Below are 13,551 nucleotides of genomic sequence, written 5' to 3' on the forward strand. Positions count from 1 at the left end.
GCCGAAACTAGACCTCCATTAAACATGAACGCTGCCCAGGGCTGATCCCTGCTGCTGCCAGGACCTAACCCCTCCCAGCATGTTCAATGTGTACAGTTTAATTTGACAGGCATTTATGAGCCCTCTTCGTGCTCAGTGGAATCTGGTTTTGACAGGAAAGGCTTTTCGGATAAATGAAATCCTCCATTGGCACAGTGTTAGCGAGGGAGTTTTAGTAGGTATTCAGCATTAACCCACCATGATTTGAATGAATATTTCGCCTCCCTTTTAGCTGGTGTTATCCCAGGAAGATAATTCAGACCAGAGGCCGTAAAGAGGAAGCCTTATCCAGTGATGTCAACAACCTGTTTTCATTCCTTTCGGCCCACACGCCGGAACTACTAACTAAAACACTAATGTGTAACCAGAGCCACCCAACTTATTTGAATTTTCTTCAGTTTTCGAACATACAATTATAATGTCTGACTGTCTCTGAAGTATGAACAAGGGACAGGAAGGCTTTAAATATGTGCCAACTTATGCATAAGAATTTGGGTTATGGTTGGAGATGAATGGCTCCTGTTGCTCTAATTATTACATGATGACATTATCTGTATCCATTTTAGTTGTTGTAATGTAATAAATAGAGCAGGGGAATTATAGTCCAAAAATGCCAAAATGTTATCATTTGCAGAAGGTAGTGCTTATGATATTATGACATTTGTTTTAACCCATATACCGGTATTTGTCTTTCAAACCCCAGATTGTAAGCGCTATAAATTCCCTGTTCTTTTGACGTCCTTGGTCATCATCCATTTAGCATGAGAAGAATATAGTATAATATACTTTGAAAGGGTCTCCGTTTGTGTGCAATCTTTCACTTAAAAAGGTACCAGGTACCAGGTACGGCACCTGGTACTTACACAGCGATGGAAACGCAAAGATAGATGGGCCGAGGCGAGTTGAGATGTTACTGTCGGTGGACAAGGGGCATTGGTGTCTGCATAGGCTGCTACAGCAAAATAGATGGTAAAAATGTAACCGGAAAGGTTAACTTGGCATACGTCATTTTTCAAAAGTTGCCTGAACAGTTAAGCTGAATCTTCCACTATGTTGTTTCTAAGAGCATTCCTTGTAAAAACTTCTAACAGTTGTAATGAAGAGCCGAACAAATTTCTCTTAATAATAGAATAACAGATTTGAATCGTGTGTGTGTGTGTGTGTGTGTGTGTGTGTGTGTGTGTGTGTGTGTGTGTGTGTGTGTGTGTGTGTGTGTGTGTGTGTGTGTGTGTGTGTGTGTGTGTGTGTGTGTGTGTGTGTGTGTGTGGTGGAGGGTTTGTTTGTGTAGGCCATGGGTCATTAGGAGAGATCAAACTTCTGTAATGAGTCCTGGGTCCTCCAGGGGCACCCAGGCGTCACAGTGGGCGCTTCCCACGCCGGGGCTTAATAGCTTGGCTTCCACTTGGCTATAGACTGCCTCCTGCTGGAAGTCATGATTCAATAATACATTCCAAATCAAAAACGTAGGATCTCAAGATCGCATTCAAAGCTCAAAACTAAATTTTGTATAAAAGTTGGACTGATTTACATTTGTAGATATGAAAAAACAATTCTACTTGATTTAAAAGTTAATAATAATAATAATAATGATAATGAATCAGTTAACATAAAATAATGCTGTTATTTTGCTTTTTTTTTTATTAATAATAATATCATATACCGGTATTATAAATCCATATATCTATCTATAAAAATAATGAAAAAATCTTGTTCAAGTGTCAGTCATGCATTAACTTGTGCACTCGGTTCATTCATAAATTGTTATTCTTTATCAATCTCATGCACACATTTTATGGTTTGTGTTCATGTATGGATTTTATTATTATCCTTTCATCTTCTCTTCTCCCAAGGGGTAAACTCCTTCAGACGGACATGGAGCAGACGTTTCCGGGGATGAGTGGGGACTTCACCAGTGAGAACTTCTCTGCCACCTGGTACCTCATAGAGAACCACTCGGGCACCGGGTATGTCCTACCACAATAACAATTGTGCAACATGTTGCATGTACTGTAATCTTTAATAGAAAAAACATATGAGGGCAATGGCTTTTTTTTTAATAAGGCTTTAGTGTATGCCACTATGCCGTGTAGGTCTACACGCACTGTGTGGGCTCATCTAACGGATTGTAAAAATAAATAAGAAGCAAACACACATTTTACGAACTTTTTTAATGTTCATTGTTAGCATGTATAAACAATTAAACAAATGTCAATTTATATCTATATTCTGAAATGAACTGAAGGATCTGTTGGTCAACGGTACAGAAACAGAAAACAAAAGAAGCAGTGTGCTGTATCATGTATCGAGACAACAGCCAGCCAATAACAAAGACTAACAATAAACAATGAAATCGCTGTTAATGTTAGCGCAAGCTCCTTTTTTTATCAACCTCCTACATCATTTTGAAAGACAACAAGTCCCTAAGAGTATTGCTTTAAGGCATTACGTTTATTGTGTGTTTGTGGAACTGTACACTTTCCAATGGTCAACTTTCTAAAGAACTCTGCCTTCACCTCTGACCATGCAGGCAGTTGTTCTAAATAGAAGCTATTGTCACAATATATTATCTTATTTTTCTATTCCTGTTTACAAATCATACCTTCTACTTGACTACAATTCATTTCACACTTTTATCCAAAGGATTGTTCTTTGTTTGCAAAGAACCATTTTGAAAAACGAAACATTATAAAATAGTACCTAAATAACAAATAAACACCTATTTGGACCTCGTCGTCTATTAACGCTGCATAGAGACAGAGCCCCTTAAATAGATAGAGGTTGAACTGTTTAAGTCCCCCTTGGGCCTGTTAAATTTAAACCATTCTAACGGTTAATAATTATCAAAACACCTGAACCTGAAATCGGTTCTTTGCAAAAAATATTGTATAAAGGGCCCACTGTGGTTCATTGATTCTTCCAGAACCTAGAGTTGACCCCTTAACCCCAGCGCTCTGTAGCGCGTGTTCTCTGCCATGTCAGCTCGGTGCCAAGCTATTTTGGCCTGTCTTGGCTTCCTCCGTCCTCCTCGGCGCCCTCCCCCTCCTCACGTACCCTCTCGGTAACCCAGACCCCAGGATCCAGCCTGGACAGGGGGGCCCTCTGTTTGGACCTGGCTGGGTGGCTGTTTCTTCCTGCCAAGGACGCCTCACTCAGGACACTGACACAAAGACAAACCTGCGTGTCATTGTTTTTCTCTTTTGCCTGTTGAGCCCATCAAACAAACCCTCGAACTCACACTCACACACGCACACACAGGATCCTCTACGTCACACATTACCAAGATCAAATGCAATCCTAAGAGATCTTTTAATGTGTTCTTTGTTTTTGAACGTTATTATTATTTTTTTCAGATTCGACCAGTTGCGCTTAGCAGCTAACAACCTGAAGAAGCAGGCCACTAAGAAGAACGAAGGCAGTCTGGCTTATGTCAAGGGAGGCCTCAGCACCTTCTTTGAAGCCCAGGACGCTCTGGCAGGTGAGATTTGTATTCCTTCGCGCGTCTGTTGGGCTGGCAGAGCGAATGAGCGCTAATGAATACGCATATTTCAAAACTGTTATTCTTTAGCCCATTTATTTTTTGTTGCTCTTGTTTGGAAAGAGTGCCATGTGTTAGGTAAGACCCCCTTGACTACACCCACAGTCACAACAGTACGCGCTTGTGCACGATCTAAGAGACACATACACACAGAGAAACATAGTTACCCCCGTTCTCCCATACACACTCACATACGTGAGTTAAACACCAGTTGATTAAAGAGCCCCATTTGGATAACATGCAAGGACCCTGCCGCAACGGGGGCGAGGTTTGCCAACTTCAACAGGCTTTATTTCTCGTCCATTAAATGGAGATCAGCAATACCTGCCATTCAGTGCAGTGCAGCTCATCTCTACAGCTGCTCCCGGTCTCTAGACCTACTCCTAGTCTCTCCAGTGGCTGTTGTTCCGCCAGGTAGCTCCAATCATTGTTCCACTTTATCATTCATATGCTTTGTCTGTTTACTTTCCGCTCCCATATTGCCATCCTGTTACTTCCCTCGCACTATTTATAAGAAAATATGCTGCCTCTTGTCATTATTATTATTATTTCTTTCTCTGTTTGTGGCCCGTTTGGGGAAAGTAGCAGTGTTTTCATTGTTGGTAGCTGAATGTAAATAAACTGAGAAGCCAAACACAATGCAGGGCCCAAGCATTAGGACTGATAGGGCTGATAACGGGCGAGATATGAGCAACGGGAACAATACGCAGCCGTTCTCACGACGTCCCCTCTCCTGAGCGTGCCCAATCTGTGCCCATCGCCTCTTGGGAAGCGACAAGGTCAGTCACTGTACCACTGACGGACTCGGATGACCCGTTACCCAGGGAGTGGTTTCATGAAGGTGGTTCAGTGAATTGATTGCGATAATGTTAATGCCTGACCCAAGAGATTTGGAAGAGTGGTAGCGTGCTACCTTGTAGACAGCAGTGTATTCACTCCTAGCCAGGCGCAGTTAGTGTAGAACATGGTTGAATCCTTTCTTTCTCTGTCAAGTGTCTGGCAGTTCTCTCTGCGGTTTTTGAGTCTTCCCAATTAAACCTCAACTCCGGCGCAACTACAAAATACTTGGGGAAACCATACGTCCTCAGCCCCGTGGTTTGGGGTTATGCTCAGTCAGTTTTAAAAGTGGTGCGGGCTACTAATTGATGTTTAGCCTGTAGTGCTTCCAGCCCTCTCAATCACCCCATAAATTCCTGTATTTCTGCTCTCGTCCCATGTTTGTTTTCTCTTCTGCCTGCATGTGAGAATTTTATTGATGGCTCTCAGGAAAGTCTGGGTTTTTATTAATAGTGCAGTGCAGTGCCGATGGCTGGCTGGAAACGTACAGTGGCTGGCCAGATCTGGAAAGCATAACAAGCTACACGGAAGAGAAAAGTCAAAGAAGGACGCAAATAGTTGCCTTACATCTTACGCATTGCACAGTTTCTCTCTTGCTCTCCCTGGCTGTCTTCCCTTTTCATTGATAGTTTCCTCTCGTATTTGCACTCGTTCAGTCAGAGGGCTGATGTGGGTCTCTCTTCCAATTGCATTAATGTGAAATATTTCCATTCACTTTTAGAAACAGACAACTTGCTGTTCTATACTTACCCTCGCCATTCGTTTTAATGTTTGCTACTTCCTATACACATTGCTGTCCATCGTCAGCCAGGTCTAAATAAGGCTACATTAACAAACACAATCATGACTTTTTCTTAATAGTTTATAAAGATACATTGGACCTTCACGACGACGGCAATTCACAAGGTGAATTGCCTCTCCGCAAGAATACGAGTTGGAAATGTGAATAGGGCACTCAGGTAAACTTATTATTGGGGCATGGGAATAGGGGGGTCTTGGAGTCTGCTCGGATTTACAGGGGATCAAAGGTCAGATAGTGAGAGGGGGGTTACACAGGAAACAACTTGTTCTATAAACTCTCCATATGAGCCCCAGCAGAAAGTGCTGAAGGAGAAGGGGGGGGGGGGGTTAGGCAGTGGGGTAGGTTGGAAGAGGGGGGGACTGTTTTGTCAGCAAGCTTTGGGGAACAAATTGAACTATGCTCCTCAGTGTCTCCTGGGACACATCCGCCTGGGCCGATTGACTGACTGACAGACTGTCACGAAGGGGGAGGGGGGGGGGGTCACAAAAGAAATGTTGAAACTGGACGTTTTTTTCTCATTGTTGTGTGAAGAGGAAGTCTCCCGACAATACAGGAAACGACAAGCTACCGTGTTCAAGAAAAATGCCAGATTCCCAGGACCCGCTCCCTCAGTCAAAACATCTCCAGCTTTAGAATCCAGGGACGCTGTATTCTTATTCAATCTTTTTCCTCGGGAGTCTCGACAGTACCAGGAAGTGGAAGCAGAAGCGCCATCTCTTCCTCGGGGTCCGGGCTGCGCGTGTCATCCGGAGCCTGACCCGCCGCTTAGGTTGTTTAGGTTAGCTGTGACGTTGACGCCCACCCACCACCATCCCCCCATTCCCCCCCTCCCCCCTCTCCTGGATGCGTGTGTGACCGCTTGCAGAGGACACACAGCTGGCAGCGGAGTGGGGGGATGCTGGTAAGGGGAGGATGGAGGGGGGCGCAGACAAGAAGCAGACCTACCACGAGGGACTGAGACCGAGATAGTGTGTGTGTGTGTCTCTTCTTTTTTTATTTCATGCATATGTATACAGTGCCTTGGATCCCTTTTTTCCCCTGTATAAACTGACCCTTCCTTACACGTCGTCTATGACTGCTCCACAGAGACTAGACAGGACTTAGAAGGGTGGGGGCTCCAGTGTCTCTGCCGATCCCTTCCTTTCGTAGCTTTCCTCGAGGCTCCAACCTGTAAGATGTGGCGCTGCATATGTACATACAGAATGCTTCTGTTCCCTTGTTGATTTCCCCAACATGAATGCTGAATGCGCAATATTCGATTCTCCCTGACTGTTTGTTATAAAGGTGTACTGTTACATGTATTTTTGTACGGTCGTACAGTGTAGGATCGTACAGTGTAGGGCTAACGATTCGGTGTGCTGCTGAACCGTAGGGTTTAATTAATAATGAATGAGAACAATATATATTGTTAAAATAATAACAAAAGATGTATTGAAACGTGAATTAAATCTTGCGTATGCAGTCGATTTCCTTTTGTTATTTGTCACATTGCTGCTACTTTGACCCAACACGTAAGGCTGCTACACACTGTCGGCCATCTGAAACGTTTGTGGATACTCGGACTAGTTCGGGAACAAATCTTTTCCGTGTGTTCAGCTGTGCTGGAAACTTTTGGAACCACGCGGACAGTGTCTGGTCCGATTCAACATGCAAAGTCTGAGAGCGTTGGCATCTGAGGTTTCTGGCCTTTGATTGGTTGTGTGCTACTAGCACACAACCAATGATTCGCTAGCACACAACCAGCAAATCAGCGGGTGTGTGGGAGGTGCTAGCTTCACGAAACTAGCGCCTGCATCTCGCGCAAGCGCAAAACGTAAACACTACTGTGTAGTTGGCAGTAGTCTGCGTAGTGTGTTTTAATGCAACCTTACTGCCGAACGGTTTAAACGAGAGGCACCAGAGTGGTCGGATATAGGCAGTTGGCTGTTGGTTTGAGTCTGCAGTGTGTAGGCCCCTTTAGTAGGTAGCCAATCACAAAAACTTCTTGGAATGTCAACAAAAGCAAGTTAGCACATCGCTAATGTAGAGCCTGTAAAATGCCAGAAGTTTAGCCAGAGCCTAAAGACCCCTGTTCTGTCTCGGGTCTGGGAACACTTTTGCTTCCCTGTAAACAGTGACAGCATCGGCCAAAGAGTTGTCGATACAAGTGTCACGGTATGTAGGCTCTGCTCGGACAACCCACACTATGACTCAGCTGCGTGCCGACCTCAACCCCAGTGTGTCGGGGGAAATAGGAGAGAACAGCCAACGCAAAACGGGTAGCATATGTGTAATTTGCTATATAAAAAATATGAATAAAGTCAGCGATAGGTATGTTTTTTCGATTTTCCCTGCCTAGTTTGTAATGGCATTACTGAAATGAGAAGATTGTCATCGCGTGGGTTTTTTCTTGGATCGTCAGGTATGTGTTTAGTGCATAGTTGAGCAGGCCTCCCAAACCTCCTCCAGTCCTCCTTCACTCTGTCAATAAACCCACCACTGCCCCTCTCCCTCACTACTGCACATGGTTTATTTATTCATATGGACAGCCAGGGTCTCTTTCTTCGCTCTCGCTCTCCATCGCTCTCGCTCCCCTGCCCTCCCTGCCAGTAAAGTCACATGTCCCCTCTTGGCATCATTTTTGCTTCCTAGCTCTCCTAGGGGGCCATGTTGAAAACCTGGTGTGCTGACCGGGGATGGTCAGGTGAACCCAGGAGGCCGTGTGGTTACGGTGGGAGAGAGAGACATGCTTTGGGCCAGAGTCGCGTGGGAAACTGGCGCGGACCAGAGGGGGGAGGGAGAGGGCTGACGGAAGTGTCTCCAGGCGTCTTGAGATCTTTGGGTTTGGGGGTGGAGGGGGTGGAGGTTATCTACCATCAACCACCGGGGTTGGAGCTGTTTATTGTTTTACCTTCACTTGCCGAAATTAAAATTGTTCCGGAATAGCTGGATGCAAAGCGGAATTTAGCATGACAGTGTGGGGAGTTGCTTCAGAACACAAAGAGAGCCATCAAAATAATTGTTGTAATATTTGTTTTTAATATGGCCTACCCTCTCTGCTTCCCACACACAACGTTTATGAACGCCTACAGTTATGCTCATGTTTATTCCCAATTGATTATTGAATAATAGGGACTTGTGTTTCAGCGATCCACCAGAAGCTGGAGTCAGACGGCACGGAGAAGGTGGAGGGATCCATGACCCAGCGTCTCGAAAACGTCCTCAACAGTAAGAAATCCGTCTCTCCAAGTGCCTAACCTCAAGGATAATTAGAAAGTCTCTTTAGTCTCAGGACAAATAGGCATTCATGATGCCAGCAGATGGCGTGTGGATCTGTTCCAAATATGGTATTGTACAAAAGAACTGGGTTATTTTGTCCTAAAAAGTAGATTCATACATAGACATCCATGTCTATATCGCTTTGTTTTCCTGCTGCAAAGCCCAGAGTTCCTTTCTTGAAGTTATCCATTTGGTGGATTGCTGCAACTTTAAACATTTTCTAAAGTTTTCAGATGTACACATTTTTATTCTCTTGCCACATGGTAGATCCCTCATTTCCGTTGTATTTATTTGCTTGCCATTTGCATACAAGTAAGCAATTGCTCCCACTGCCTATGGGAATCTTTATATAGGCGTCAGCATACCAGAAGGATAATACCATACTCGTAAAAATACATTGGCTATTATGGAATAAAAGGCCGGCAAGAAAAATATATGGTATTTTCTAATATGATAATCTTAATGAATTAACACTTGAAAGCATAGGAAGTTTAGGTTTATTCTAGCAGCATAAGTTCAGCCTCATCCATTCAACACATTTGGATCTCACACCACTCACACACACATTATTAAAGTCCTTTGGCTGCACACCGAGCTTCATGTCAGCAGATCCATGGCCCTGTATGTGACTGCCATAACGGAGGGTCAATAAAGCTGGTTCCTTCTCCTCCCTGGGTCTAGGGTAAATAAACCACCCCGGCAGGACAAGGCTTTTCATCCCACCCGCCACAGTCATGTGGGTCCTCACCACACACACACACACACACACACACACACACACACACACACACACACACACACACACACACACACACACACACACACACACACACACACACCAATCAGCCAATCCCACAGTGTGCCCCGGCCGAATCGCAACCTCATGACAGCTCGTCAGTAATGCCATGCACGAGAAATGTGAACTAGTCGTCTTTCCCCTCAGCCCCGTCTCTCACCTTACAGGGGACAGGGTGGTTTGATTTAAACAATTTGTTATTTGGGGGTTTCCCCCCCCTAGCCCGCCACAGGCCACCCACAAAGCGGAGGCGTAGCATGCATAGTGTGGTCCGGTCGAGGTGGCGGATTATCAGAGATAGCCGTCATATCGGTGCTCTGTGGCTCGGCCTGTCTCCTGGGTCAGACAGTCTGGACCATCAGGAGGAAAACCAGAGAGCCCCTATTTCAGGAGGGAAATATGGTGTCCATGTTTATTTCTGCAGTACCCCCCCTCCCCTCCTCTCCTCCTCCCCTACCGTCACCCAACACATACAATTACCAGCCCCTTGTTTACTCTGTGGCTCCTCCGTCACTCACTCACTTTTGTCGCTCGCTCTCTCTTTGTCTCTCTGTCCCTCTTTCTCTCTGTCCGTCTGTCTGTGTGTCTCTCTCTCTCTCTCTCTGTCTGTGTCTGTCTGTCTGTCTGTCTGTCTGTCTGTCTGTCTGTCTGTCTGTCTGTCTGTCTGTCTGTATCTCTCTCTGTCTGTCTGTCTGTATCTCTCTCTGTGTCTGTCTGTCTGTCTGTCTGTCTGTGTCTCTCACTCTCTGTCTCTCTGTCTTTGTCTCTCTGTCGGTCTATCTCTCTGTGTGTGTTTCTCTGTCTGTCTGTCTCTGTGTGTATGTGTCTCTCTGTCTCTGTCTCTGTGTCTCTCTCTCTTTCTGTCTGTGTCTTTCTCTATGTGTCTGTTGCTCTGCCTGGTAGGGGCGAGCGACACTGCAGACACTCTGTTCCAGGAGGTGCTGGGACGGAAGGACAAAGCGGACTCCACCCGCAACGCCCTCAACGTCCTGCAGAGGTTCAAGTTCCTTTTCAACCTGCCACTCAACATAGAGCGCAATATCCAGAAGGTAAACACACACACAAACACAACTAAGCACACCAGGGTCAGAATTTAATGGGGCTTGGGGCGTTGTGGAAGAAAATATAACTGCCACCAAAAGTGGGATGACAAAGGCTTTTAAAGGCCCCTGTGAATCAAGAAGATTTTCGTTTCAAAGTTATCCAAATATTTGTTAAATGCCCTGGAAATGTATTGCACTGAGGCAAAGAAATGTATAAATATTTGTCATCCATTAGGTGGGGCTAAAGGGGCTAAAATGAAAAGTGATCACAGTTGCTTGGCAGTACAAAAATCAAAATAAAAAAAAAAACTAATGGTCTAGGGCTGAACGATTCGGGGAAATAATCGAATTGCGATTATTTCGACCAATATTGCGATTGCGATTTTCTTTTTAAAGTTCCTTATGTTCCCTTATATTCACTAAACAAGCAATTAATCCTTCTGGTGTATGACAAACATAACACAACATAGGAAGCAGTCAACATATAAACTACTCATTCCTTTTTGCCAGGCCTATGTGTTGAGATGAGTTGATATTATAATACCTTTATTTAACTATTAAATTGTAAAATAAGAATGAATACGAATCTTACTAATCCCAAGTCAGTAACAGAAACAAATCCCCCCCCCCCAAAAAAAACCGCAGCCTTTGCGATTTGCATATCTCGTTCTATTACATCGCAATGTCGGTTTAAATTCGATTAATCGTTCAGCCCTAGTCTTTACCAGCCAAAGCTTGTAATATCCAGTCACAATTCTGTCCTTTCCTAGGGCGATTACGACGTGGTGATCAACGACTATGAGAAAGCCAAATCCCTGTTTGGAAACACTGAGGTGCCCGTTTTCAAAAAAGGTGAACCCGTTTTACCAAAGTTAATTATTTTCAGTATTATAATTTGTCCTGGTTTCTTCCTGAATTATCCCCGCCGACAAAAGACCTACAAAAGGATCACATCCACCTGCCTTTCATTAAACTCTGTTGTGGCTCCCTGTGTCCTTCCGTAGTGTACGCTGAGGTGGAGATGAGGATCGGGGCTCTGAGGAGCCTGCTCTTGGAGAAGCTGTTGGAGACCCCGTCCACCCTCCACGACCAGAAGAGATACATCAGGTCTCTGCACGCATGCGCTCTCTCCGTCAATGTAACAAGGAAACAATATTCACACATCCCTGCTCATGATTCATTTGGTCTTTTCTGAAGCCCTGCAATACATGTTGGTGCCAGGGCACGGTCAACATATTTTTAACCCAGTTGGCCATGACTAGTGTATCCTTACAACTCCTAGAACCACTCCATTGAAGGCCCTCTTGTTTCCTGAACCCCGCCTTTCCATTGTCCCTGGGTCTTCACTGATCCCGTCAACCTTCTGTTCTTTCAGTCCCTCTTGTCTTTCTCCTCCTTCTTGCTGCATGTTTCTTTGTCTTTTCATGTTTTCTCTGCGTTCATTTCGTTTTGTCCTTTCTTTCTCTCATGTTCTGTCTTTTCTGTTCCTACTTTCCTCTCACGTTCTAGATTTTCTCGATCCCACCTACCCGTCCATAGTTGTGGTCTCTGGGCTGGTTTATTATTGTTGAGAGCGATCCATCGGGAACAGAGAGAGAGAGCGGCTATCGACCGCACGGCCCATCTTTCATGCCGGCGCATTTAGCGCGTCTCTGAACGCCCACGGGGCTCCTGTTTACTCTCCTTGTGGCGTGAGTGGGTTGGCGGGTTGGGTGGGTTGGTGGGAGTGATGGACGTGCACGCATCCCAGGCACATGTCCGCGCACAACAGGCCTGTAAGAACTGCCTCTGCGTGCCTGCGTCCCTACGCAAGGATTTTGAAGGACGGCCCCTAACGAGGAACAAACGAGTGAGCGAGCAGAGGCTGCTGCGCCAGGCGACCGGAGCCAAGCCGCAGCCCTGGGAGTGACTCAGCCCTGCGCCCCACGGATCACTGGGGGGATGCCCAGGACGTAAACATCGGCTGAGGGGATGATTAGGGCTGGGATGCGATGAGATGGGATGTTTGATGTGTTTTTCCCTGAGGTCTTGCCATAAGAAAAGAGATTCTGTTGGGAGAAACCCATAGCCTCGTTTTCGATGCGTTTTTTTAAAATCATTTTTTGATTGGTTTTGATATTCTGTGTGTTGTTTTTTTTTGTCCAGGTACCTGTCTGACCTCCATGCTCCAGGGGACCCCGCCTGGCAATGCATCTACGCTCAGCATAAGTGGATCCTGCAGCTCCTGCAGAACTGCAGGGATGAGTTCATTACTGGCCAGAGAGGTAACTTACTATAAACACACACATTTACACACTGGAATTGACTCACCCTCAGAATGTAAAGTCCCTATTTAGCATTTCTCATCAGTGTTGAGTGTCATGTGAATCTCGTTCTGGCTCAGAGTGCCGCACCCCAGCTGCTATTCTGCTGCAGTGGTTCTCTTCTGACCTCCCTTTCCCCACTCTGTCATCCCCCCTTTCTCTCTCGCTCGCTTGCTCTTTTTCCCCTCGCCATGCCTGTGCTGCTAGAGGCCGCAGCATGTTTATTTTCTTACATCCGAATGGATCAGATGAAAGTGTGTGTGTGTGTGTGTGTGTGTGTGTGTGTGCGTTGATGTGGTTGGGGAGGGGGTTAACTTGGATTTAGGTTACATGGCCTGGCATATTAGCGCATACAAACACACATGCGCACGCACATGTACATTGAATGCGGCCGCACAGATGATTTGGAACAATTAATCCCAATTAAGATGTTTCTCGCTTTGAATTATCAGACCAGGGGGGGAAATGTGGATGTAAAACTGTCTGTTCAGGAGAGATCCATGAGATACTCTAGCAATATGTCCGTACACACACACACACACACACACACACACACACACACACACACACACACACACACACACACACACACACACACACACACACACACACACACACCGTAGTTTGACACACAGACTCATACGTACGTGCAGAGTGCGTGCTCTGTGGGTGGCTGGCTCACATAGTGGAGGTGGAATATAAACATGTCAGATGCTAAGGCTAACAGTAGTTTCCGGGGCTCAGGTTGATTGATCAGCAGTGCTGATCCGCTCGCTCACTGCTGTTGCTGCTGCCTCAGTTCAAACAAACCCTCCTTATCATGTCCGGGGAAAGGCCCCCTTGGTGGGGGCACGATAAACAGTCAAATGAATCTTCAGATTGCATACTTACTTACATACTGTACATATATTTGGGCTCTGTGGGCCACTTGTACATAC

General features: G+C 45.5%; 1 protein-coding gene across 1 annotated transcript in view; it reads left to right on the top strand.

The window, feature by feature from the left end:
* The window catches only part of exoc2 (exocyst complex component 2), a 41,851-nt gene that overhangs the window by 10,824 nt on the left and 17,476 nt on the right, over positions 1-13,551 (top strand). Inside the window, exons 5-11 of the mRNA XM_056603350.1 lie at positions 1,890-2,003; positions 3,390-3,514; positions 8,340-8,420; positions 10,171-10,316; positions 11,081-11,162; positions 11,315-11,417; positions 12,456-12,574. Of these exons, the coding sequence (XP_056459325.1) occupies positions 1,890-2,003; positions 3,390-3,514; positions 8,340-8,420; positions 10,171-10,316; positions 11,081-11,162; positions 11,315-11,417; positions 12,456-12,574 (770 nt within the window). The remainder of the gene's footprint in view (positions 1-1,889; positions 2,004-3,389; positions 3,515-8,339; positions 8,421-10,170; positions 10,317-11,080; positions 11,163-11,314; positions 11,418-12,455; positions 12,575-13,551) is intronic.

This window comes from Gadus chalcogrammus, chromosome 12 (assembly GCF_026213295.1).
Source record: "Gadus chalcogrammus isolate NIFS_2021 chromosome 12, NIFS_Gcha_1.0, whole genome shotgun sequence".
NCBI lineage: Eukaryota > Metazoa > Chordata > Actinopteri > Gadiformes > Gadidae > Gadus > Gadus chalcogrammus.